This window comes from Petromyzon marinus, chromosome 19 (assembly GCF_048934315.1).
Source record: "Petromyzon marinus isolate PM22_M1 ecotype Great Lakes invasive population chromosome 19, UKy_Petmar_22M1.pri1.0, whole genome shotgun sequence".
Classification (NCBI taxonomy): domain Eukaryota; kingdom Metazoa; phylum Chordata; class Hyperoartia; order Petromyzontiformes; family Petromyzontidae; genus Petromyzon; species Petromyzon marinus.
Window position 1 is genome coordinate 1,805,307 of NC_133685.1, and position 27,700 is coordinate 1,833,006.

Sequence of the window (27,700 nt, forward strand, 5' to 3'; positions counted from 1 at the left end):
CACCGATGCTGGCAGTGAGCGGGATTCGAACTTGGATCACCGGGTCCTGAGCGCAACATCTTAACCACCAATACGATACTTCCGCTCCACGCACACAAAAAATGCAAAGATCCCCAATGTAGCCTTACAAGACGGTCGGGGAAAGTGCTGTTAGCGAGTGTAACCCAACACGCCGGCACGGCACACGAGAAGGGGTGGTGTGGTCAGCACCACACGCGGCCGCCTTTGTCTCCACAGTGGCGATGTTTCCACATCGCACCAGATATTCGTTTAAGGCTGAGTCGACCTAGGGGAGGGCCCAGGAACCGGCACACACATATATACATTCGCACGCAGACATTCTAAGCGCCACCTCTTTAGGCATGCTTGCTCGATTAATCATGTACACAAAGACAAAGATCCCCCGTGTAGCCTGAACAGACTGTTGGGGCAAGTACTGTTAGCGAGCACCTATGAAGGCCGGCACGGCACACAAGGTAGTTGGTGGCCAGCGACCACGCCAGGCCACCTTTGTCTCCCTAGTGGCAATGTTTATGCATCAGGTACTCATTTGAGGCTGAGTCGACCTAGGAGAGGCCCATGAACGGTTCAGATAATCGTCACTGGTGTTGGCTGTGAGCGGGAATCGAACACGGGCTGCCGGGTTCGTAGCGCAGCGTAGTGCTGTAACCGCTACACTTGCGCACACACACACTCAGAGAAGGCAAATACCCCATGTATTTATGACAAAGAGTTCTGTTGTTTGCGAGCACCCATTAAGGCTGAAATGTCCAACGAGGGTGTAATTGTAACCGGCACCACACCCTGTCGCCTTTTGTCTCTCCATTGTTCCATGCTCGCTCGTCTGAGGCTGTCAACCTTGGGAGGATATGACCAAATCATCTGAGGCTAAGTCAACCTCGGAGGCTATGACCAAACCATCTGAGGCTGAGTCAACCTCGCAGGCTATGACCAAATCATCTGAGGCTGTCAACCTCGCAGGCTATGACCAAATCATCTGAGGTGAAGTCAACCTCGCAGGCTATGACCAAATCATCTGAGGCTAAGTCAACCTCGCAGTCTATGACCAAATCATTTGAGGCTGAGTCACCCTCGAAGGCTATGACCAAATCATCTGAGGCTAAGTCAACCTCGGAGGCTATGACTAAATCATCTGAGGCTAAGTCACCCTCGGAGGCTATGACCAAACCATCTGAGGCTGAGTCAACCTCGCAGGCTATGACCAAATCATCTGAGGCTAAGTCAACCTCGCAGGCTATGACCAAATCATCTGAGGCTGAGTCACCCTCGAAGGCTATGACTAAATCATCTGAGGCTAAGTCAACCTCGGAGGCTATGACCAAACCATCTGAGGCTAAGTCAACCTCGGAGGCTATGACCAAACCATCTGAGGCTGAGTCAACCTCGCAGGCTATGACCAAATCATCTGAGGCTAAGTCAACCTCGCAGGCTATGACCAAATCATCTGAGGCTAAGTCAACCTCGGAGGCTATGACTAAATCATCTGAGGCTAAGTCACCCTCGGAGGCTATGACTAAATCATCTGAGGCTAAGTCAACCTCGGAGGCTATGACTAAATCATCTGAGGCTAAGTCACCCTCGGAGGCTATGACCAAATCGCCGGGATTGCGCCAGAACTCACCGGATGCCAGAGGCTAAGCAGGACTTGAGCCTGGAGAGTGCCTGGTTGGGCGATCACCGTGCACTCCGTGACAATCATTTGGTACTGCGGCTTCGTTGGTAGTGGTGCGCAGGCAGGAACAAAACTGAACACATTGGTCAACAACAACAACACTGTGCGTGGCCTTAACAGGAAAACATATACAGTAGGCGACGTTTCGGGCAATGGGCCATCACCTTCACAGCACATAGGCCAGGGAGGCAGATGTTTTAATAGAGAATACACAGGCGTTGTAGGCTGCTGTTGGTGCAACACAGTGCCGCCTTGTTGTGCTGTGCTATGCTGCAGTGTCGACATCACCTCCCTTCTTCCTCTTTCACCAACTGACCACTGTGGTGAAGTATAGTCAAATAGCCCACACGGCCCGCACGGCCCAGGCCACGTCCAAGACACCAGTGGCAAGGCGGTGTTCTTAACCCGAGTTAGTTGTCGGGTTTGCGTGCCGGGTTTTTAATGAAGGCAGAGTCGACCAAGAGGGGGATGACGGCCTGAGCGCGAATGGAACTTGGGTTGACGGGGTTCGTAGTGCCATGTGCAAACACACCATGCTACACCCCCCACACACACACAAAGATGGTCCTATAGCCTAAACAGACTGTAGGGGGCAAGTGCTGTTAGCGAGTAGCACCTGTGAAGGCCGGCACTGCACGCGAGGGGGTGGGTGGCCAGCACCACGCCCCGGCCGCCTTTGTCTCCCCCAGTGCCGATGTGTGCTACACACCGCGCCGGGTACTCATTTAAGGCTGAGTCGACCTAGGGGAGGCCCAGGACCGGCTTACATATTCGTCACTGGTGTTGGTGTCCATGCCCGGGAATCAAACATTAGACACAGAACTCACTCCGTCAAATCAACTGGCCGAGCCGCGGCGTACCCCCCCCCCCCTCACCCCCACCTCCACCACTCTCCTGTCGCCTCTCTCCTCCCCCACCCTCTCCTGATCCCCCCCCAGGTCCCCCACCCCCCCCCCCCCCAGTTCCCCCCCCCCACCTCCACCACTCTCCTGTCGCCTCTCTGCTCCCCCACCCTCTCCTGACCCCCCCCCCAGGTCCCCCCCCGCAGGTCCCCCCCCCCGCAGATCCCCCCCCCACCCACCCACCACCACTCTTGTAGTCCCTCTTCTCCCCCACTCTCTCCTAATTCCCCCCGCCCCCACAGGTGCACGCCGCGTGACAGATTTTGTTCGGGTCACCATGGCGGGGGGGGGGTCAGGTAGACGCGGGACGACCCGCAGCGCGTATATAACGTGCAGCCCGCCTGCCAGTGGCATGACAACCAGTCAGCCTTCCTTCCTCATCCAGATACCCAACTCTTAAGGGGCCACACGCCACCACTGCCACCACTGCCACCACCGCCACCACCGCCAGCTTCCTGCTCGCAACGCCGCCTTGACAAGTCGGAACGAGGTAAGGGGGCACACGCTCCCCCGCTCTCCCACCCCCGTGGGAGACGTCCGACTTCACCTTGTCTCCCGGGGTGCGCGTCTTACTTTCACGGGAGCGTCTTCCGTTTGGAGGAATACGGTACCACGTGCATGCTAAATACGAAGGGGGTCGGTTTAGACACCTTCACTGAGATAATGGGGAGAAATTGTAGAAGAGGTAATCACCAATCTAAGAAAAATGTAGAAAATTTCTGCATCATTTCCACAATATTCAGTCACGTGCTTAGAAGAGAATAAAGAGGAGTCCCCAATGGTAATAATTGTGGCATCTCTAAATGGATAATCGTAGAATCATTACCAGTCCTGATTGGCGTGCTTTGATTGAGCAAGGGGCACACCTGTGAGTCGTCTCTCCTGCACTGAAGGACCGAGAAAATTGGATTTGATTTGTTTACGTTTGCGCAAGTCGATTTATTTTACAGTTGATGTTTGGATAGAGAGAAAACAAAATACGTACGTGAAATTATCCGCGGGCTTCCGATCTCAATAATGTACGAGAGCTCACCGCTGGCGACAGGGAATTGGCCAAGCGTGCCGATGTAGCAGGACCCTTCTGATAACACAAGTTTTGAGATTTATCGGTGAGGCTCTTCCTGGGAGAATTATATAACCATCATCGTGTGTGGGCAAGGTATAATTTTCACCGAAGGTGGTTCATCCATCTGGCCACGAAACTCACTGTGACCGTGAGTTTACCGAGAACGAGGAAGGCTCTGATCTTAAAACGCGATGGCGAGATGTTGATTCCGTCGGCTGGTTTGCAGGAGGTCATGGGTTCGATCCCGACTCTGACGCCTGCTATATATGTGGAGTTTGCGTGCCTCTCTCCCCGCGGCCGTGTGGATTTTTTTCTCCAGGGCCTCCGGCTTTTCCCTCCACATTTAGAAACATGCGTTAAGAGTGTTTGCCTGCTCTACATTTTCCCATGCAAGCCACGTCGTGGAGCTATCATCTGCGATAGCTAGGTCGCTTCTGAAACATACCTATACAGCCCAGTGGGCCCGCACCTGGTAAGATAAAAATATATAGTTTCGCTTAGACAAACAAAAGGCGACGACTCATCTTGCATGCCGCACGCGCTCAACGGCGACGCTGTCATCCGTCACTCCGTGCGTGCAGTGCAGATGAGAGCGAGATAATTAATGACAACACTCATCGTCATCATCACACTGCAGGTATGAATATTTTTCATCGAATAATAATTGTTCATTCGAGTAAAAAAACCTTTGGAAAAATCTAATAGACTACTAGGCACATCTTCTTGATGAAAAAATAAAATGTACACACAAGACGCAAATAAAATGTTTCATCGTGCCATCATCTCATCGTCCGACTGGCAGATTCATAGCGCCACAGTTCCGTCCGATCGCAACATAAAACACTCCTTAAGATCAAGTTTGCCAAACGTCTCAATTCACTACCTTCCTGAAAAAGACCGAATTACTGCCTCTTGTGAATGGCATCAATTTGTTGATGGTATCACCCATAAAACATTGTCGAGGAAAGGCAAGGATAAGATAACTGGACCACGATTCAGCCTGGCCATTCCTCAACATCCACGGTGCCCGAGTGATGAGTCGCAAGGTCAAGAGGAGACAATGGGATCGGCTGGGGTGGAATGGAACTCGAGCATGGGGGACCCAACCTTGAGCAAGGTTCCACCAAATTACGAGTCGGGAAAAGGAGGGGAAACCCAACGAGCAGGTGGTGAGAGAGACTGGGAGGGCAGCTCGTGGAGGTCGCTGCGTTTCGACTGGACATCTGTGAAAAAGAGCTTTATAGCTAATCGAATTTTTGCAGGATATATACCGATTCTGATACTGCGTGGCAGCTGTGGGGGGGCCGGTCGAGGGCAGAGAGCGTTGGCGACACAAAATCGGTGGCGCCATCGACGGCGTTGGCTCCCCACGACGACCTTTGAAGACAGCGAATGATAAATGTTTGTCAAAAAAATTTCAGCGGGCGATATTAATGCGAAATATGTATTTCCCTCGCCCCCACCACCACCGCTTCACCACAGCCATGGTCAGCATCACGCGCACGGCGCTGGGAAGCGTTCTGCTCATCAGCATTGTGCTGCCCCGCACAGTCTCCTCCTCGCCCGTGTTCGAGACCTACAGCTACGACAGGTGAGTCGCGGCGCCAGGCAGCGGGCGCAGACCAAGACACAGGCACGCGCTCAGACGTACAAAAGACAAAGATCCCCCGTGAAGCATTAACAGACTGTTGGGACAAGTGCTGTTAGCGAGTAGCAGCACCTATTAAGGCCGGAATGGTACATGAGTGGGTGGGTGGTCAGCACCACGCCCGACCGCATTTGTCTCCCCAGTGGCGATGTTTACAACACCGCACCAGGTACTCATTTGCAGCTGAGTCGACCTAGGGGAGGCCCAGGACCGGTTCAGATAATTTTCACTGCTGTTGGTCGTGAGCGGGAATCGAACCCGGGTCGCCGGGTTCATAGCGCAGCGCGCTAACCACTACACTACCACTCCCCACACACACACGCACCCACACACACACGCACCCACACACACACACGCACCCACACACACACCCACGTGCTCAGGCGCAGGAGAGCGGGTGCCCATCGCTGACGTGCGGGAAGCTAGACGGGTTTTGAGTTACATCGCGGGGCCAGAAGAGGCGGCGACGGCTCGGGGCCGCGAGGAGTCGTGCCCTTGACCCAGCCAGTGCATAAAGTAATTTTTTTGCCTATGATGATGGTGCTGATAATGTTGATAGTGATGATGGTAATATTGGTGGTGATGATGATTATGGTGGTGATTATGATGGTGATGATGATAGTGATGATGGTGGTGATGATGATGACCGCAGCGTTCCCGTGGAGGAGGCGCGGGTCGAAGAGGCGGAGCCCTCCTGGTCAGAGGCGGAGGCGAAGAACGCGAAGAGACACTCGGAGGGGACGTTCACGAGCGACTACAGCAAATACCTGGACACGGTGCGAGCCAAGGACTTCGTGCACTGGCTCATCGGCACCAAGAGAGGCCGGTAGGGACACCCCGAGACCCCCACCGCCCAGCCCCCAGCGGTCCCTGCCTAGGGGGGGGGTGGGGCCGTACCCAGGGTCGGATGAACTCAGAGGCAAGGGGGGGGGGGGTTTAGAGGCTGTAGCCCAGAACCTCGGATGGTGAAGGACCCCGAATTAAACTATATATATTTTTTAAACTAATTTCTTTTATCTTGCCAGGTAAATCCCACTAAGCTATTAGCTTATTCTTCAGTAGCGACCTGGCAACACAAATAATAGCTCAACGAAGTGGCTTATCATCACGTGGAAATTGATATCAGCCAAATCCCCTAACACACGTGTGTTTATTCTAATTGTGGATGGTAAAAACTGAAGGACCGGGATTAAAAATTACAGGCGACCACGGGGAGAGAGACACGTCAACTCCAAATATACAGCAGGCGTCAGGGTCGGAATCGAACCCACGACCTCCTGCATGGCAGGCGAGGTAGTTAACATCTCCTAGCCACCGTAATGATGATGATGATGAGAAAGAGACACGCAAACTCCAAATATACAGTTTAACACGTAGGCGTTCGAGACCAATATCATCAATAAGAGGTTTGTTGTGTTAGATCGCGTAAATATGTCTTTAAAACCCGCCACCACCCGACACAGCCAACTAGTAAGGGTTGTCACGTAAACAGAACCTGGCCAATTCGTCACGAGTACAGCACTAACTGGTGTGTTGGAGAGCCAAGCCACAACATTTACAATCTGAGCACAGAAGTGTGGTCACCACATCTACGCCTCTACATAAGGAACGAAACAGGTGGACTTCTCCACAAATTTGGCTGTCGCCTGATGAAGCTAGTTGTAATTACTGGCGAAACGTCGTACTCATATTGTAAATGTTGTGGCTTTGCTCTCCAAACACATGATGCTGTACTAGTGACGAATTGGCCACGTTCTGTTTACGTGACAACCCTTAATAGTTGGCTGTGTCGGGTGGTGTCGGGTTTTAAAGACACATTTATATACTTACGCGATCTAACCAATATATACAGCAGTCGTCAGGGTCGGAATTGAACCCACGACCTCCTGCATAGCAGGGGAGGGAGTTAACATCGCCTAGCCACCAGAAAGGGCCTCCGCTCGAGGGAGCTCCTCTCGTATTGATCCGACAGGGCAATACCGATGGCGTGTTTGACATCGGGCACTGGTGACGGTGAAACAATCAAGGGAAGGAACTGAACACAGCATCAGACTGTATTTAGACTGCAGGAGGAATCCGATGAGCTATGAAGCTCTTGTTCACAGATGTCCCGCATGGGGCGGGTCAGCAAGTTTACGACAGCAAACAAAACAAAAAACAAGCGAGAGGAGTGCCAAATAGAGAAACGGGTAAACAAATCACAGAATACGAATACTTCATAAATTATCTAAGTCCGATGTATCAAGCTTTGGCAAGGCAGCAAAAACAAGACCAAAGCAGTCCCAGAACACACCAAGATACCACCACACACAGCAGGAGTCTCTCAATAAAATAGTACGCTAACACTGCACTATCGATACACAGGTAAGTATCGAAGTTACTAATCACATCTCTATATATACAAGGGAAATTTGTGAATATTTGTCTGTTCGAAATGTTTAGCATACTTCCCAACATGCAACAAACTTGAAATTTGTTGTGGGTAGCTTCCAGACTGTACACAATACAAAAAGTATAAAAATAGACTTTTGTATTTGGGGGGGGGGGGGGGGGGGGGGCGCAATAATGGATTTTTTTGCAGTGAGCGGTGACGTCACATCTGTGATGTCACCCGCGTGCGGTAGCGTCACGCAGTGTGCCTGCTGACGTCACGCATCCCCCCCAACCCTCCGCGTAGGCTGTGTATTAATCCAAGACAAGAATCCAAGTCTCGGGCGAAGCCGGGCAGTAAAGCTAGTTTCCCATATAGAACAGCCCCGTGCCCCCTGGCCCTAACTCTCCTCGTGGTCTCCACGCCAGAGCCCCAGCACGGCGGCAGGCGGAGGGGAAGCGCCACGCGGAGGGAACCATCGCGAGCGACTACAGCTCCGTGCTGGACGGGAAGGCGGCCAAGGACTTTGTCGACTGGCTCGTCAGGAACAGGGGCCGCGGCAAACGCGAGTACGAGACCGGAGAGTCACCACCCTCCTCGCTCCACCACCCTCCTCGCTCCACCACCCTCCTCGCTCCACCACTCTCCTCGCTCCACCACCCTCCTCGCTCCACCACCCTCCTCGTTCCACCACCCTCCTCGCTCCACCAGCCTCCTCGCTCCACCACCCTCCTCGCTCCACCACCCTCCTCGCTCCACCACCCTCCTCGCTCCACAACCCCTCCTCGCTCCACCACCTCTCGCGCCATCTCCTAGCGCCACCACTTCTCGTTCCATCGCCTAGCTCCATCTCCTAGCTCCACCCCTCCTCGCTCCACCACCTCTCGCGCCATCTCCTAGCGCCACCACTTCTCGTTCCATCGCCTAGCTCCATCTCCTAGCTCCACCACTCCTCGCTCCACCACTCCTCGCTCCATCTCCTAGCTCCACCACTCCTCGCTCCATCTCCTAGCTCCATCTCCTAGCTCCACCACTTCTCACGCAATCTCCAAGATCTCTGCTCCCATCTTCGTCACACTTCACTAGGTCCGCTGCCTCACTGTAAAAGCTCCGTCTCACTGCAACATCGCACCTCGACCCACCACACCGAGCTCCACGTCCTACCTCCACCACACTTTGCTCAATCTCCTAACTCCATCTCGAGTTCTCTTGAGTTCTCAGCTGGTTAAACAAAATGCACTTGACTCCACTTCGTAGTTCCACAGCCAGCTGCGTTAGCCTGTTCAATCTGCCACTCGATTGTCACCATCATTCTCTATCAACTGCTCCATCATCCTCACCCGATAAACGATCCGACAGACCATCGTATGCATTTGTTATGTGCGTAAAAATAAATCTCAATCCATGCATCATGAATCATTCATTCAGCACCTCTACTGGGAGCTGTCCAGTGCTGAACTTACGAATGGCGAGGCATGTGATGATTAAGGAGACATGATAATAGGCAACGTTTAAATGTATCTATGTGTTTGAAGAAGAAGACGTGTTGTTGTTGTTTGAACCGCATGGCGGGACCCCGGAGGTCCCGAATAAACGCGCACATAAACGCCGCGAGACACACCAGAAATCAATCATCTCGTTCTTCACCCAGCACCCATCGTTGGCAAAATTGCCGTAGTCACAAACAAAACTTTTAAAATTTTGTTAGAGCATCGTGTAGAGCTCGTCGAGAGGATTAGATCGCCGTATCGTTCGCCTTCAACAGACATAAAATGACGTCGCAACGCAGTTTATGCGAGAGCCGGGGTCTCCGCCATAAGCTTCGTTGTTGCTCTTGTTGCACCACTTCTAACGGCAGCTGCACCACAAATTACAGCGCGGTGTGCGCTGAGTCGACGCAATCAAACAAAAACTCTCGGCCGAGTGAAGCAGCGAAGCTCACCATGGTTGTCTCGGTGTGTGCGTGGGGCTCGTCACGTGCTCCCTGAACGCCCGATTCCAGCGCGTTCAATTTGACGGCGGTGACGCGGCGTGAAATGACGTCATTCACATTTGGAATTCACACACCCTGTGTCGGAGGCCCCATTATTCACGCCTTATATATGGATGTCACAAGCCCTGGAAACAATATCTGTCGTATATTAAACTCGCAATTTTAACCCTCGGAGCTGGAAGTGAACCGATCCAGCCCATCCCTTCCATGCCTCCCTACCATCATCCCTCTCACATTGACCATCCCTACAAGGTCCACCGTCCCTCCCATTAATTCCACTCCAATGTCTTCCCATCCCTCCCAATCCCTTCTACCCCTCCTATTCTTCCCATCCCTCCCAATCCATTCTACCCCCTCCTATTCTTCCCATCCCTCCCAATCCCTTCTACCCCCTCCTATTCTTCCCATCCCGCGGGCCCCAGGCTCCTGAGCGATCAGGACACGATGCTGGACTCGGCAGCCCTGGAGGGTGCGGAGGAGGAGGGGGAGCAGGAGGACGAGGAGGTGGTGGGGCCCATGCCGAGGGTGAGTCCCGATTCGGCGGAGCTGAGCTTCATCCTGGAGCAGCTGTCCACGCAGCAGCTCATGCGGCTCCTGCAGAGCAGTGGGGGGCCCTGCGAGCCCACGTGAGTGCCCCCCCTCCACCCATCGCTTTTACAGGGAGCACCCAACTTGATACGCGCCTGTCTGCGTGTGTGTGCAACTCCATAGGTGCTACTCGCAAATAGCACTTACCCCAACAGTCTGTGAAGCCTACACGGGGGATATTTGTCTTTGTGGCCATCTCCAATTGCACCTAGCATGGCACAAGCGCCCTGGGTGACGTCACCGCCACCAAGTGATGAATGTGCGGCTGTCATTGTGGTTGGTGTGTCTATCTCTCTCTCTGTCCCTCTCGGCGTCTGTCTGTGTTGGCGAGTCTCGGTCTCTTGGTGTGTATTTCCATGCCTGTTTCTCGGTGTCGAACTCCCGGAGTCTTTGTGTGTAAAACAAAAACAACCCCCCCCCCTAAAAAGCGTCGATGATCACAGCGTAGCCGCCGTAGCAGAATGCGTCGAATGTCGTCACACCTGGGTGAGCCGAGCGGGGCGGGGGGGGCCTTGAGCCTGGATCGTGATTGGATGGCGCGAGGCCACCACGCACGTGCCGTCGCTGCGGGGCAGCAGAGGGCAGTACGGCGACAACTATTGTTGTACTCCACTTCTACGGTCCCGCGACCGTTCCTCCTCGCCGCCTCCATTGACGGCGTATGTGAAGTATGGTTAAATAAGCCTCCGCAGGGCTCGGAGAGAAGTGACAAAAGGGCTTTGCAGGCATCGACTCGTTTCGTGTCGGGCAGTCGGACGTTGATCTATCGCCCCGTTTGTTGTTCGTTCACAGGAGTCGTGGCGCCTTCGCAGACTGACTCGGCCCCGGCACCGCAACGTCCCAAATTGCTCCGTTCCCCACGCTTCAACTGTACCCTTCCCCCGCCAACCTCGAGATCACTCGCCGATATTGCTGACACACACACACAGCTCGCTCGTTCACTACCACTCCTAATCAATCTTTATTGATAATATTCTTATGGCTTCATTAAATAAAAGGCGTGAAACTGCCTTTGTCTAAATCTAGCCTCATAGCGGCTCCTTCTTGGTGTGCTCTGTGTACATTGCACCTACGCCCGGCCGCCTTTGTCTCCCCAGTGCTGATGTTTACACACACATATATATACACACATACACTAATCGCACAAAGCAATGATTGAAGTCTACGTCGATCTAGGGGAGGCAGGGGACAAGGTCTGATATCACTCGACGGTGATGTTACCCATGGTCGGGAATCGAACTCTGATCGGTGGGTTCGGAGAGCAATGCGCTAACCGCTGCGCTACCGCTCCCCACACACACACACACACCTGTAACGCGTGGCTAGCAGGTGTGATACTCACGATGCTAATAAAGTATTTTTAAATTATGACTCGCGTCTACCGGACTACTTGTGTGTAGATCTGTCAAGGTCGCAACGGAGCATTCCTGGCTAAACCCAACCAGCGATGAAGCACCGCGGAGAGGCAGCGATGGGACCGTGAAATGGTCTCTCTGCGGTGATAGCTGGATTGTTATTTCGCAAGAGAGGTGATGGCGACGATTTTGGGATGGGGGAGGCCTGAGCTCGAGTCCAGCAGTGTATAGATCACGGCTGGTGATGATCACGAGAAGAGGTTTTAGGGTTAGTGGCCGAATCAGGATGCAAATTCACGCAGCCTTGTCTGACGTGGTAAAGTAAGATTTGACCCAAAACGCGTCTCGTCCCACGGCGTGGCCACCCCCTCACGATGTTCTCTCTCCCACCGAAACTCTGCCACTCTCCACAAAGCCCCCCCATCCCATCCCCCCGTGGCCCCTACACCTCACCCGGTCACTTCGCCTCGGCTTAATGATGCCTCTCAGCTTTGACGGATCGCGCTTTGACAGCCGCCGTGGCACGAACTCCCCCCTCCCATTGCTCTTCCTGCCCCTGCCACCAGGTGTCGTGCGTAATGAGAACCGGTTCGGAAGTCGAACTCAGACCCGTCACACTCCGGTTGCGCCCTCTTCACACCGCGTCCAAATTTGGGATCCGGCGACAAACGCGCGCGTGCAGCCTGCGTCGTGGTGACGCAGTAAATGAAACGCTTAATGAGCTATGCGGATGACGGACGTCTCGGGGCCTACACTGCTGTGACAACTGGATTAATTAAATGCTCAATTAATCGACACGTGAAATTACACAACACCCCCCCCACCCATCCACCCACACCACCGCGTGGCATCGAAGGGACCTTAATGACGGAGCCACGGAATAAAGGCAGAGCCGAGATGTTCAGTCACGTGGGCCCTGTCATTGTCACATGCCACGTGTTCTTAATTGGCTGTTTTGTCCTCATTATAAAACAAAGGCATGAAAGCATTTCATACGGCGGGGTTGGTGGATCGCAGAGACGCTATCGAGAACGCCAACACGGCAGCCAAGTAGACGGCGGGACAGCCAGTGGTGGGTTCATGAATCCGTCTGTGTGGATGGTTGAGCGTTATCTCCTCATTTTCGTGGTGGATTTTCTCAGGATTAACACTTTCCTCCCACAAGAAGCAGCACATCTCTTTTTTTTGCAGGGCCAATCCCTGCTTCTGAATAAAGTCTCTAGACTGAGGCTTTCCGAATAATTGGCATAAAATAATAATTGTCAAATTGTGGTGAATAGCGCGGTACACCACTCTTAATTTGCAGCCAGCTGAGTGGACATTGCCTTTCCATACGGGTAGGTCATACGGGCAGGTCACATCATGACTCACACTTTTTGGCCACGTAAATAAAGCAGTGCCACCGATTTGACACTTCAGGTGGTACGTGTGTATTTCCTGTCCCAGGGACTTTCAAATTTCAAGTTTTCATGTTTAATTAATTAGGTATATCCCTGTGAGCCATGCGGCTCTTAAGTCGGGTGCAACCGCAACAAAACAAAATTTGAACACAGAACATCCCAAAGCGACGACGCGCAACAGAAACATCCTGGAATAAACCAGCAAATATTCAACACAAAAAAATTATTAAAACGCTGTGTGCAAAAATCACAATGTGGTGCAAGCCAACAACAACAACCATAAGACAATTCAGATTAACCATATGTTTTCGAATCACCAAAATAAAGCTATAAAAACAATGTAACAACAGTAATCATAGGAACTGTGATTTTAAATTTACCAATAAACGATATACATAACACGTACGACAAAACCTGCAGCCATAGCTGGCAGCACGACACTCCCAGTGTATGATGTGTGAGTGAGTCAGTAGTAGCGTGAGTGAGTGTATGATGTGTGAGTCAGTGTATGATGTGTGAGTGAGTCAGCAGCAGTGTGAGTGAGAGTATGATGTGTGAGTCAGTGTATGATGTGTGAGTGAGTCAGTGTATGATGTGTGAGCGAGTGTATGATGTGTGAGCGAGTGTATGATGTGTGAGCGAGTCAGAGGCAGTATGAGTGAATGTATGATGTGTGAGTCAGCGCACGATTTGTTAGTCAGCACATGATGAGTGAGTCAGCGTATGATATGTGAGCGAGTCAGCGGCAGTGTGAGTGAGTGTATGATGAGTGAGTGAGCCAGCACACGATGAGTGAACCTGTGTATGATGAGTGAATGGGTCAGTGGTTGTGCGACTAACAGCGCCCTACCACTAATGACGTTGCGTCTCACGGGACAGAGCGCTCTCGCGGTGGCATGAGCATCGCGATACGAACTGGGCGATCCGAGTGGCGAGTCATATCTGACGCGACTCTGCGTGCCCCATCACGAGCGTGACAAAACACGGCCAAACAAACCCCAGCATTGAATTGATCCAGGCCTGTGCATTTTTGCTACAATTCTAAATGTGTAAAAATTACCTGATGCTGCTGCTGCTGTTTGAGTGATCACGTATCATTAAAAATACGTTTGCTACCTGTCGATGCAAAGTGAAAGCTGCTGCTGGTGCTGCGACTCTTGTGGCATCATGGAATACGAGGGGATGGGAATTAAATACTCGATGACCCTACGGGCCGCATACCAATAATATTCATCTGGCCGAGAGCCACGAGGCACATGCGTCGCGAGGAGCGGGTCACAAGCGGTGGTCACATGGCGTGGTCATGCGGCCGTGTAGTTTTTAATTTTAGAAATCTGTGGGAGCCTCCCGGGAGTATTCCTGTCTGGTACCGCTGCCACGGACAAGTGTCACGGCTTGTTCCCGCTTCCGCAGATTTTTTTCTTAAGTTCAATTGACAGATTAAGAATTATAGCTGTCTCCGTCGAGTTGCGTCAATTTGACCACCGCCAGTTATGATATTATGTTAATACTGTATACTAATGTGTGCTTATATAGTACTGTAGCATCATTTGTACAAATATATCTCGCAATTATGTGCAATCCACAGTAGATTAATGTGTTGCATGCCATTCATGACGAGTGTCTATACGTGTGGGAGGAAACGGAGCACCCGGTTCAATAAAAAAAAAACAATGTCAACACAAAGGGTGAATGTGAGATGGAGAAAATGGTAAAATCTTATCTCGGCAAAGCGTTTTTTTTTTCAATCACTTAACTTTGTTTTTAAAAGAACAAAACACAACTCCTTGTCCGCCACGGTGTTCAGAGGGCTCGTGTTTATTCCAGTCGGGTTATTTCTCTGACAGTTACGATGATGATGATGTTGTTGTTGTACACGAGAGAAGCGAGACTAATAAAAACCCAGGTTAAACCGAACACAATCACGTATACGGGGATTTCAAACAAGGATAATTGTCGGGAATAATTTTACCTCTCTCTCCGCAGCAGCAACAACAGCACCGCCGCGTGTGCCAATCAGGGCTAGAGGCGAGATACACAAGGTGGCGATAAATAAACGCAGGACCGTTTGCGAAGACTTCTTTGAATTTCGGAGCTAATAAATGCTTTACCTCGTTATCCCTTTTGCCAAGAGAGATTGCAGATCGCAGGGGTTGCTTGGGCAGGCATCCAAACAGAACCACGCGTAACGAATAACAGACGCTGTGCGAATTTTAAACAAACAAACCGGACACGCGTGTAAATTCGAATCACTTCACACTGATGGCCTGGTTACCACTGGCACAAATGGGGGCAATGAGCCAGCACTGCCCGACCAAAGGTGCTTGTATTGACCAAGGCTGCTACCAGAACACACCTGTACAGGTCATCTCAAAGTTCAAGACAAGTAGATGGAATGACCTTCATAAGCAGGTAAGCGCAGTAGATTCATGGCCACGGCTAACATCAGTGGCGAGTGATCTGTGAACCGGTTCTGGGCCTCTCTCCTTCACCAACTAGCACTGACCAGGATGGTGAAGTATGGCCAATAAATGACCTACGCCGAACATGGGGGAGAGGACCTTCATCCAGCATTTGATTGACAAAGGGAAGTACGTTATTTATTCATTAAAGGCGCAATGAGAGAGAATTCCTCTTTGTCGCAGTAAAATAACGTCCAGAGCGTTGGGGAAATTCCACGGACAGCGCAATTCCAGAGGTGACGGCAGAAACGAGGTCGCAGCTCTCCGATGTACATTCGGGTTGCTCCGAGTGTTGTTGGTCCTTAGGTCCGACGTTTCGTTCCACGTGCTGGGAAGCTTCTTCGCGATATACAATCGAGCCGAGCTGAGCACGTGGAGCGATGGCACCCCACGTGGTGATGGTAGTGGTGGTGATGGTGGTGATGGTGGTGGTGATCGTGATAGGTGGTGGTGAAGGTGGTTTTGGTGCCGATCAACAACCCGAAAACACAGCGGAGAGACGCACAGTGCTGTGACAACTTGTGGATTGTTATTGTGTCAACGTTTTCAGATCGTTTACCTTCATTGAATATATCTTATTTAATTCATAAGATGATTAATTTAGCCAAAACTGAGTCTATACATGCGTGGAATTTCCCGTAAAATCGTTGTGACCTAAATTTAAGGGGGATTTTATCCACAAATCTGCAGCAGATTTTTTTTCTGTCCTCTCTTTAAACATCACCGCCATAAACAAAATGTACGACTGGGTCAAAGAACTAGCTCAAGACAAACGGCGAGGACACGCCGACGCTCAAACACGGGCAGCAACTTCGCTTGCGGGAAGAGAGGAATCATTATTCACCAATGATAGACAAGAGACAAACACAAATTACCCCCCACCCCCTCCCCAACACAATCATGAACATAAAATATATAAAACCCTGCTGTAAGGAGAGAACAACAGCAGCGATAGCGCTAAGACTCGGCTGTCCGGCCTCGGCCAAGTGTATCCAGGAACGAGGTCACCAACCAGCCCGCGGCGACGGTCAGCACGGAGGGCAACGGGCCCGGGCTCAAACACCGCCACGGACAGTGCCCGGGTGGCAGACGGCCTCTGTTGACAAGCAGCGCTGGCCTCGTGTGTCCAGACGATTCCCCTACAGGGCACGGAACCCCCCCCTCGCCCCCTGGAGAAGAGAGGGACAATGATCCCTGCGAAGCGCAAGCGCCTTGAGGCCACGTGGAAACCCCCCGCAATGCTGTCCCACCTGCCCACCACAGTACAAATAACAGAGGTAACACGTTTGTCAACAGCGCTGCCCTGGAGAGGGTAAATGGGCGACGTTTCGGGGAGCGGTCCTTTTTCATAGCAGACAGAGATAGAAATAGAGGCCAGAGAGATTGAGTGATGTATAGTCGGGAGACTCAGCGATATTCCACGGGGAAATAATGGATTACCAAAAATAAAGGGATACCAGAGAACGACTTTGTATTTTGTCAGACAGAGGGACGAGGGGGGGGTACTGCGCACTTGCAGAGCGAGACTCACGGGACGCTCCCCCACTGGCGCGCCGGCTCCTCTTTGGGAACCCCAAAGGGAGAAAGGCAAGAGGAAGACAAAGACGGAATTTGTGGTGGGTGCTGGGGCAGGGGAGGGGGGCGGATGATGTTGACAAGTGGACCGTGTGGAGGTGCTGGCACACGCACGGCGACCACCTGCCCACCATTACAAACAGTCCAGCCCGCAGAGGAGGAGGAGGAGCGGGTGGAGGGTGAAACGGGAGGAGGAGGAGGATTGGGGGCCAGGGTGGTGGTGAGCCAGACAAGGCGCGAGATTGATTTCACCAGTTTAACACGTGGTAGGCTTTCACAGCTTTTTTGGGATTAGATCGTGTGAATATATAAATGTGTCGTTAAACCCGCCACCACCCGACAGTAAACTAGCAAGGTTTGTCACTTAAACAGAACGTGCCCATTTGTTTCTAGTACAGCACGCCGATGTGTTGGAGACAAATCCACAATATTTACAATCGGAGTACGACGTTTCACCAGTAATTACAACAAGCATCACCAGGCGGACACATCTGGCTGTTCACCTGATGATGCTCGTTGTCATTACTGGCGAAACGTCGTACTCAGATTGTAAATGTTGTGGATTTACTCTCCAACACACCGGTGTGCTGTACTTGTAACGAATTGGGCATGTTCTGTTTACGTGACAACCCTTACTAGTTGGCCGTGTCGGGTGGTGGCGGGTTTAACGACACATTTATATATTTACGCGATCTAACCTAAAAAAAACCCGCAATATGGATTTATTGCACCACCCAGACGGACGAGGCTGTCAAGTAAATATTCGCCGCAGCTGGTCAAACACGCAGGGCCCGATTCGGTGCGCGGTTACGCAACCGCCTCCACCCTGCTGGGCGTCCGAGGTGCTGCGGACGGGGGGACCGTGTGGGCAGATCTATTCTGTGGGGGGGGCAGATCTATTCTGTGGGGGGGGGCAGATCTATTCTGTGGGGGGGGGGCAGATTTATTCTGTGGGGGGGAGTGGACAGATCTAGTCTGTGGGGGGGAGGGGGAGTGAACAGATCTATTCTGTGGGGGGCGGGGCAGATTTATTCTGTGGGGGGGCGAGATTAACTCCAGCGCAGTCAAGGGGTTGACTGTAAACGATGGGAATTGGAGTTTGTTACGCGCAGGGACTTGCCTTGAGCACATCGCAGTCCCTGATGATGAAATTGAGCGGTGTCCTGAAAAAACGCGATAACCCACAGCGCCGTACTGGCCGCAAAGCGTTTAGTTGAGAAAACGATGACTGAGCGGTCTGCATTCACGACCGTACCGAGTAATTATCTTGTTAGTATCTCAAATACCCCTTTGTCCTCGTGTCGAGATGAACTGGATACAGGAGGTGACGTATAAACATGACGTAAGATGATGATTATGATACTGAGAAAATCGAATCATTCAATCCTTGTACAACCACGTGGGAAGATGATGCCAAAACACAGGATCAAATGTGGCTTGTAAAAGTCTTCCAAATGAAGTTAGCATGGGTACCTTAACAAACATTACACGGGTCAAATCGGTTTTCCACAACGCCTCTCAAGTTCATTCGCCGTAGCTCACAAACATCGAGCAGCCTTTGCTTGCCACCTCCAACAATGCCAACAATGTCAGTCACGTGGCGAAACAAATTCAGTTTAACGGGTAGCTCAGCTCCACCTGCAATGACCCACGCGGTCATGCGAGAGAAACGTCGCGGGTTCAGGGTCACCGCGAGAGAAGAGGCAGCCCGGCAGCACGGCGCGGGCCCGTCGCTCGGCGTTTCCAACGAGCCACGGATCGCGTTGAGCTTCAATCGCACGCTGGCTGTTCAGAGACGTGTCTGTGAACACTTACAGTCTGGGGAGGCCTTCGTCCAGCAGTGGAGTGACACGAAGCAGAATCTTCGCGCTGCCTTGATGTGTGAGCCCACCGCACTCTCTGTTGCGAGGCCCACTTCACTGAGCAACAAAATGCCCGGCCAACACTTTCCCAAAATCTCTTCCCCCTCCCCTACCCCCCACCGCGACATCCCATTTGCTACACGGGCACAACCTGTCCTGCGGGAACACCCTGCAGGCTGGGCTGCTGGGACCGTGGCGCGCATTGCTCCACTGAGTGTCGGCGTCAGTCAATTTGGCAACGGCAAAGCGGACGCCGCCGTTGCTCTTTTACGAGCCTCGGAGAGAAGTCATGAGCCGAGAGCGCGTGTCGAGCCTCTCCAGTGGAACGCGAGCGGCGTGTGGCGTGTGGCTCGCTCTAGACGTGTGGCTCGCTCTAGACGTGTGGCTCGCTCGAGACGTGTGGCTCGCTCTAGACGTGTGGCTCGCTCGAGACGTGTGGCTCGCTCTAGACGTGTGGCTCGCTCGAGACGTGTGGCTCGCTCTAGACGTGTGGCTCGCTTGAGGCGTGTGGCTCGCTCGAGACGTGTGGCTCGCTCGAGACGTGTGGCTATCTCGAGACGTGTGGCTCGCTCGAGACGTGTGGCTATCTCGAGACGTGTGGCTCGCTCGAGACGTGTGGTGTGTGGCTATCTCTAGACGTGTGGCTCGCTCTAGACGTGTGGCTCGCTCGAGACGTGTGGTGTGTGGCTATCTCTAGACGTGTGGCTATCTCTAGACGTGTGGCTCGCTCTAGACGTGTGGCTCGCTCGAGACGTGTGGTGTGTGGCTATCTCTAGACGTGTGGCTCGCTCGAGACGTGTGGTGTGTGGCTATCTCTAGACGTGTGGCTATCTCGAGACGTGTGGCTATCTCGAGACGTGTGGCTATCTCGCGAGCGAGCAAGGCGAGCGGCGGGGCGACGCTCGGCCGAGATGACCGCGGCCGCCACTGCCACCGATGCACCCCTCAAACGTGACACGATCCGAATCTCATTTGGGTAGAATGCCGTTTGGATCATAATTGCCATAACTGTGGGTGCCCCCCTTGTCGAAAATGTAAAATTGCAAACAATAAATGCCCTTTTCTTTTTTATTTCCCGAAAGTAAAATATTTCACCGTGATTTACCAACATTCCCGTGGTGTTGCAGCATCACGGTATACGGTTGATGCTCACCGATGGCATGCTGTTGTTATTGCTGTTGTTATTGTTGATGTTACTGCTGTTTTTATTGTTGCTGTTGTTATTGTTGTTAGCTTGTAACTTCGCACTGTTGGGCAAATGCCTGCCCCCCCCCCCCCCCATCCAATTATCCTCCCATTCCCCCCTTACTCCTGTCCAGCAGCGGCCTCTGAACGTTTCGATTTCAATCGATGACGGAGTGACAATGTGGACACTGCCCGTTACATCGCGTTGAGCTGTGACCAATGAGCTCCCGGAGTGGGTGGCACGTGATAACAGCCGCAGCCATGGCGATAGGTATACTGAATGTGGTGTGCCGGCTGCGAACGCAGATTGGGCTGAATTTAATCGTCTATATTTCTGCAGAAGGGTGGCATCACCGCCCCATTTCTCCAGCCAATGAAGGTAATTTCCGCGAGCAGGCTTCATAATGCAGCGTCGCTGAGCTCCGAGGAGTGTTAAACAACACGAATCTCAACCCAACGTGGAGCGGTGTGTGGCCTGGTGCCACCGCTGCTACCCAATGTAAGACAACCCCCCAATCAACAAGCAGCTCTTGTGGCAACGCACACCTCAGATGTGCGTGTCGCACCCAGGCTGGCCCACGAGAGTTGGACGCTCACCACCACCGCCACTCGTGCGTGGGAGTTTCGCGGCTGCGCTTCGCGGCTCTCCGCTCGCGTTTTCGGGGGTTTGTGCCGCGTGCCGCTCGGCACGACGTCCGACGTTTCCCTCCACTCGCCGAATCGAATTCGCTTGCCGATGGAGCCCCCACAGCAGACGGAGGGGAACGTCGGACTTCGCGCCGCAAGAACAGCACGCGGCACGACCCGACATCGCAGAGTGTGAATTTTCATCGATGTTAGAACAACAACAAATAAGACTCTAAAGTGATGGTCAGGTGGGTGTCGTTATGATGACACTGTGGCGACACCACTCCTGACCGAGTTCCATGGTCACAATTTGAAAGTCTCTTTTTTTTCTACGTATATATATAAAACGAGCTTAAAAATCGTGTGAACAGCCTGGGACAGCTTTCGCGAGGTTGTATTATCGTACGTGTCGACAAGAGCTGCTTGTAATTGGGATTTCAGCTTCCTTTAAGTGAGCGAGCCGTGCTCTGAACAAGGGACCATTCCCAAAACGTCGTCCATTATTATTTCTTTATTTTTAAGGCCACATCGCTAGTGACGGATGTGCCGAGTTATTTTAATTTTCATTCCCGCGTTAACATTTACACCGGACACTCTTCAATTACCCCCAATGGCCACATTCTACACGGGACACCTGGAAACTATGGATTGGATCTCTCAAGGATCCAGCGCTGACAGCGGTCGTGTTGGTTGGGATGTGGAGCAGCCGATCCTGGACCCATGCCGAGTCGATCCTCCTTATTCCAGACTCTGCATTGCAATGGAGTAAAACACACGCCAAATGTAATCATCAGCGTCAGAACAATGCAAGACAAAGATCACCCCTATAGCCTTAAAGGACTGTTGGGGCAAGTGCTGTTAGCGAGTAGCGCCTGCGAAGGTCGGCACAACACATTGGGGGGGGGGGTGGTGGTGGCAAGCACCACACCAGGCCGCCTTTGTCTCTCCAGTGGCGATGTTTACACACCGCACCAGGTATTCATTAAAAAGGTGAAGTTGACATTGGAGAGTCCCAGAACCAGTTAAAATCATTGTCACTGTGTTGGTCCCAAGCAGGAATTGAACTCGGGTCGGCGAGGTCCTAATGCAGTGCACTAAACACTGCGCCCCCGTTCCCCTCTCAGTACTTGACAAAGGCAAAGGTCGCCCTATAGCCTGCTGGGGCAAGTGCCGTTTGCGAGCCGCACCTATGAAGGCTGACACAGCACACGATGGCGAGATGGCTGCCCATGACATGACACACCCGGCCACCGTGCGTGTATCCCAATTACCGAATGAGCACACGCACACACCCAGTGGCACGTGCACAGCCACGCGCGCAGTCACATTGAGTCACACGCACACAGTCACGCGGCAACTCACCGAGTAAACCCCCGTGAGACGCACTTCCGAGGTGGCGTGGCGCGTCTTCTTCGGGTTAGTGATGTTGAGCTTCTTGCGGGCGAACCGCGTCTTGGTGAAGAGCAGGTAGCCCAGCACGCCCAGCACGATGGCGGCGAGGGAGAGACCCACGGGAATGCCGACCACCTTGCCCAGGTATCGGTCTGCAGGTTTGAGACGCCAGCAAGGAGGTCACATCCGTCATCATCGTCGTCGTCATCATCGTCATCATCGTCGTCATCATCGTTGTCATCATCGTCATCATCGTCGTCATCATCGCCATCATCATCGTGGCCCTCATCACCAACGTCATCCTCATTGTCATAAATCAAACAAAGGTAAAGGCGCAGCTCCTGCAATTGCTCACGCCACTGCTGGTGGAAGGGCCACAACGAAGGTGCGTGGTCTCTTCGTCCACGCTGACCACGTGTTTTTGGGAGAGGTGGGAGCACCCACCGTTTACCCCACCACCAGCACCGGCCGATCAACTGATTGTGCGGGTCCCATTTATACTCCTGGGTGGACAGCCCCGGCACTACCGTGCCGGGAGATGTAATCGAACTGGCGACGAATGGATTGCAGGTTCAGTGTACTAACTGATACACCACCATCGCAGCCCATGCATCATCATGGGGACTTAATTTCTCAATGAGTATGTTGTTTGCGGACTGCTGGCAGCTTGTGCAGGGTGCCGGGTACATGAATATTGTCAACGTCACCGACCCTGACAGACCTGGCTGCAATTCAGACCTGATCATCGTGACCAGTAGCCACAGCTTCATCATCATCAGTATCACCACCACATTAGTGGAGGCGTCAAGGCGTGACGTCCGTGAGAGCAATGATTGTTGGCGCGAGCGATAAATGGGTGACACGGAAACGTCTGAACGACAGCGAGAGGGCGACTGGGATTAAATGCAATGCCACGCTTCAAAAGATGCGTGGTCGAGGCAGCGAATTCATCTTCAGCATCACGATCATCCTCATCAACACTGCAATTAGAGAGGCCAATGTTCGAGCCACGCCGATCTTCGTGGTACGACCAACGCGGCCGTCTCTCCGTAGCCTGCTCAAGGAACTCGGTCGGGGAAGCGGAATGTCCATCGCCACGCAGGTTTCTCTCTCGGTTGCGTAGCGCAGCTCTCCGATTCGCTGTCGCGTCCGCTCGAGGTCCGACGTTTCGCTCCGCCGCACTGGGAGCTTCGTCGGGAACCGTCGGGGACATCGCGCGGAACGACAGCGCGCGGCGCGACCCGAGCGCACAGCGGAGAGAAGGAGAGAGGGAGAGAGAGAGGTGCGTCAGGGGAGAGAGGGCGAGGAATGCGGCGTACCTTCGGTTTCACACTTGGCTCCGCTGTACCCACTCGTGCAGCTGTAACGAGAGGGCACGGTGCGACCGTCAGCGCTCAATCGCTCGCTCGCGCCGGTGGGGGGGAGGGGGGCGGGGGGGGGGGGGGGAAGACGGCGGGCGGAGGCAGCGACGCGGCGACGTCGTCTGTGGCGGTGACGCGGCCCAGCGGGAGCGCGTTCGCCGCTTGACGAGTGCCGTTTGGGATCCGGCAGTGCGCCCTGGTTATAACCGCGGCGCGTACCAACCGTACGTTCGTCGTTACGCTGCCGCCGTGGTTCGGAAAAGCAAGGAGCGGCTAAGGGTTTACAAACCGGCGCTGAAAATGAAACGCACGCACGCACCCCCTCTCCACACTCTGCCCCCGCCTCCCCACACACACGCGTGCCCGTGGGGTGTTCTCTTCCGTGTGTTCCGCCGCCGCCGCTCACCTGCACTTGGGCGCCTTGTTGTTCACCTCGCACATCCCCCCGTTGGAGCAGTAGCCCACGCACAGGTCTGCGGGTCGACACAAAGTCATTAGCGGGTCAATCGGCGAGTGGGTGAGCGAGCGGGTGAGTGAGATTGTGAGCGAGTGGGTGAGTGAGTGGGCAAATGTTGAGTGAGATGACGAGTGAGTTTAAGTTTCAAGTCTATTTGTTGGACCGCGTGAGAACTCAAGGGGGGCAGGATCAGTCTCATTTGCAAGAGTGACCTGGGTCACGAAACCCACAAACAACAGAGAAAGTGCTGCATTGAAGCAATAACAATCGGAGCAAAAACAATGGTGTCACACCACACCATTTCCATCTCAGCCTCAGTCTCCCTCTACTCCTACATACAATACGAGGGACAAAAACACGATCTGGGGTCGCAATCTTCGTCACGACCACGAGTATCGACGGCATTTCACATCACGGTGTGAATGGCGACGTCACAGCAATCCGGGCGTGTGCGGTGGGGGTGCCATCCTCACCGCTGCACTGCAACCCCGGGGAGGTGGGCATCACGTCGATGAATGGAAAGGGGCAGGTGCAGGAGTAGGTGCCGTTCATGTTAATGCAGTCGGCTTTGGCGTCGCAGTAGATGCTCTGGTTTTCACACTCGTTCATGTCTGTTCATTTGGGGAGGTGGGGGACAGGGGGGGGGGGCGAAGTCCGGGCAGAGTTCCCGTTATCACGTTAAATTCAACATCATAGTCCACTGCTGGTTGAAAGCCTCCCTCCCCAAGCCCGTCACCACCTCTCCTGACCCTGCGACGTAACGATTCGCTCCAGCCAAAGCCCACCGACCGGTACGGTGAAGCATGGTAAAAACAACGGTGGATTGACAAAAGGGCCGCAGAGCTATTATTGTTACTGGAGCTACAATCTTCCCATGGATGGTCACGTGGTGAACTTACTAACTCACTTCATCCGCCGAATGCAAACCCTTACTTCTCAGGCCAGTGAGCTGTTGTGGGCTATCCAGTGTCTCGAGGACGCTAGTCACCCTTCCGTCGTCCATCGCGTCCAATTCGTCAGATATATGACGCTTAGCGGCAACGAGCCTCGTTCGTGCTTGGATGGAATAATAACTGGCTGGGAATACCAGCTGTCGTAGGCTTGGGCTTCGAATTGTGAAATATCAGAGATAGTAGTAGAGCAATGGATCCTTGAATCGATCTGTGCCACAGCTTTGACTGCAAGTCGAAGAGTCCTCTACGTGAATCTAGGAAATGGTAAAGGAGAAGGATTTGTATATACAAAGGGGGGCTCCAACACTACAACAGGCCCAAGGCCCCATGAAACTTAATTCAGCACTCACTGAACCACAACTTCAGGATATGGATTTATATTAATAGGGCATTTAGATACCCCCAGAACCTCAAAAGATTAACATCACATCTCACCTCAATCATTCCATTGCCCAGCTGTGGTTTAGCCTAGGGGACCCCCTGATAACAGCTGTGCCTGTGCGGGACGACGTGACGCAGCACCGGCCGGCAAATGCCCATTAGTCTGCCAATAGTGGGGGCGATGCTGCTGTCGGTCATTACAATTATTTTAATTTGGAGGAAATTTGGACCGTGACACCGACACACGTGACCTGCTCTGTCTCTCGAATAACATAACGGGCTGGTTCACGTTTCTTTCGTTTCTCAATCCGCTTGTCCTGGTGAGGGTCGCAGCGGCAGCGTGTTGAGTAGAGTGGTCCAGACCTCCCACTCCCTGGCGACAGACTCTAGCTCTGCCTGTGGAATTTCCAGGCGTTCCCAGGCCAGCCGAGCGACATAGCATGTCCTAGGCCGGCCCCGGGGCCTTCGCCAAGTGGGATGTACCCGGTAGAGTTCCAGGGGGAGTCTATCGGGGGGCATCCTTACCGGGTGACCGAACCACCTCAACTGGCTCCTCTCGATCCAGAGGAGCAGCGGCTCGACTCCGAGGCTCTCCCGGATTACCGAGCTCCTCACCAATTATGGAGAGTGAGCCCATCAACCATGCGGAGAAACCTCAATTCGGCCCCTTGTACGCGTGATCTCATCATTTCGGTCATTACCCACAGCGCATGACCATAGGTGAGGGTGGGAATGTAGATCGACCTGTAAACCAAGAGCTTTGTTCGAGAACTCAGCTCCCGCTTCACGACCATGGAACAGCACAGCGCCTGCAACACTGTGGACGCCGCACCGATCCGCTGGCCGATCTTTCGCTCCAACTCCTCCACTTAGGGCAGCTGTTCCCCCCTCACCTGGAAAGAACAATCCACCATCTCCCAGGGGTGAACCATGACCTCAGATTTGGAGGTGCTGATCCTCATCCCAGCCGCTTCACACTCGGAATCAAACCGTTCAAGTGCACGCTGGAGATCACAGACTGACGAGGCAAAGAGGACAACGTCATCTGCAAAAAGCAGCGACGCCACCTCTCCATACCTCGGCTGCACCTGTCCTTGAAAATCACAAACAGTAGTGGCTACAAGACGCACCCTTGGCGGAGTCCAACACCCACAGTGAACGACTTCGATTTAACACCAAAAATAGGGACACAGCTCTCACTCTGGGAATAGAGCGACCAGATAGCACACAAAAGGGGCACCAGTAGATCGTACTCCCGCAGCAACTCTCACAAGACATTGCAGGGAACACGGTCATATTCCTTCCCCAAGTCTACAAAGCAGAGGTCGACTGCAGAAGCATACTCTCATGACCCCTCAAACATCTGTGAAAGGGAAAAGAGCTGGTCCACGACCATAACGGAATCCACATTGTTCCCCCTGAATCTGGGGCTCGAGCACCGGGAAGGGCCTCCTCTCCAGCACTCTGGCATAGGCTTTCCCTAGGACACTGAGGAGTGTGATTCCCCTGTAGTTGCAGCACACCCTCTGGTCCCCTTTTATGAAAATGGGAAGCAAAACCCCAGTTTGCCAATCCAGAGGGGATGTACCCGCCTTCCATGCAACATTGAGGAGGCACGTTAACTACGACACTCCTAACACTGTCCAGTACTTTCAACAACTCTGGGCGAATCTCGTCCACCCCGGCAGCTTCGAAGGCCCTCGACCGCCACAACAACTTCAGCAGCCGTGATGGATCCTACCCACCCCCCACCCCCCCCCCCCCAGCCGTTTCCAGCACTGCATCCTGAGAGGAGGGCATGTCCACCGGGTTGAGGAGCTCCTCAGTGTTCCTTCCGCCTCTCGACTGTCTCCGAAGTTGAGGTCAATGTTACGCCGCCACCCTGACTGAAAACAGCCTGGGCCACGTCCCGGAGACCCCTCCCCTAAGACGTCCCCCTCCATGGCCTCTCCAAACTCCTCCCACCCCCCGGGGCTTTCGTTTAAGCGACTGCTGCAGCTGCCGCACTCTTGGCAAGCCGGTACCTCTCTATCGAGACAGGAGACCTTTTTACGAGCATGGCTCAGAAAGCCTCCTTCTTCAACTTGACAGTTTCCCTCACCACTGGTGTCCACCAGCGGATCCTAGGGTTGCCGCCATGACTGGCACCAACTGCCTTCAGGTCACAGCTTTTTGCAGCTGCATCCACAATCGAGGCCCTGAACACCGTCCACTCGGACTCAATGTCCATAACCTCCCCTGGAGCGCAGGATAAGTTTTATCGGAGATGGAAGTTTAAATCTTTCTGCGCTGGGTCTTCCGCCAGACGTTCCCAGAAAACCCGAACTATTCGATTGGGCCTTCCACGTCTATCTGGTCGGTGCCCCAAGCGTTGGGCCCAATTTACCATGAGGTTGTGATCAGTTGACAGCTCTGCCCCTCTCTTCACC

At 53.2% G+C, this 27,700-nt stretch overlaps 2 protein-coding genes across 2 annotated transcripts in view; one reads left to right on the top strand and one right to left on the bottom strand.

Moving 5' to 3' along the window:
- Nucleotides 1–2,928: 2,928 nt before the first annotated feature.
- LOC116943949 (uncharacterized) lies at nucleotides 2,929–11,632 on the top strand. Its single transcript, XM_032957322.2, has 6 exons — nucleotides 2,929–3,085; nucleotides 5,144–5,252; nucleotides 5,962–6,135; nucleotides 8,109–8,249; nucleotides 10,096–10,299; nucleotides 11,054–11,632. The coding sequence occupies exons 2-6, from the start codon at nucleotides 5,146–5,148 to the stop codon at nucleotides 11,076–11,078; spliced, it is 651 nt and encodes a 216-aa protein (XP_032813213.2). The 5' UTR covers nucleotides 2,929–3,085; nucleotides 5,144–5,145; the 3' UTR covers nucleotides 11,079–11,632.
- Nucleotides 11,633–14,818: 3,186 nt separating this feature from the next.
- LOC142925112 (uncharacterized) overlaps nucleotides 14,819–27,700 on the bottom strand; it is a 57,957-nt gene continuing 45,075 nt past the window's right edge. Inside the window, exons 24-28 of the mRNA XM_076067980.1 lie at nucleotides 24,411–24,548; nucleotides 23,887–23,953; nucleotides 23,439–23,479; nucleotides 22,090–22,271; nucleotides 14,819–21,477 (exon numbers count right to left, since the gene is read on the bottom strand). Of these exons, the coding sequence (XP_075924095.1) occupies nucleotides 21,466–21,477; nucleotides 22,090–22,271; nucleotides 23,439–23,479; nucleotides 23,887–23,953; nucleotides 24,411–24,548 (440 nt within the window). The 3' untranslated portion in view covers nucleotides 14,819–21,465. The remainder of the gene's footprint in view (nucleotides 21,478–22,089; nucleotides 22,272–23,438; nucleotides 23,480–23,886; nucleotides 23,954–24,410; nucleotides 24,549–27,700) is intronic.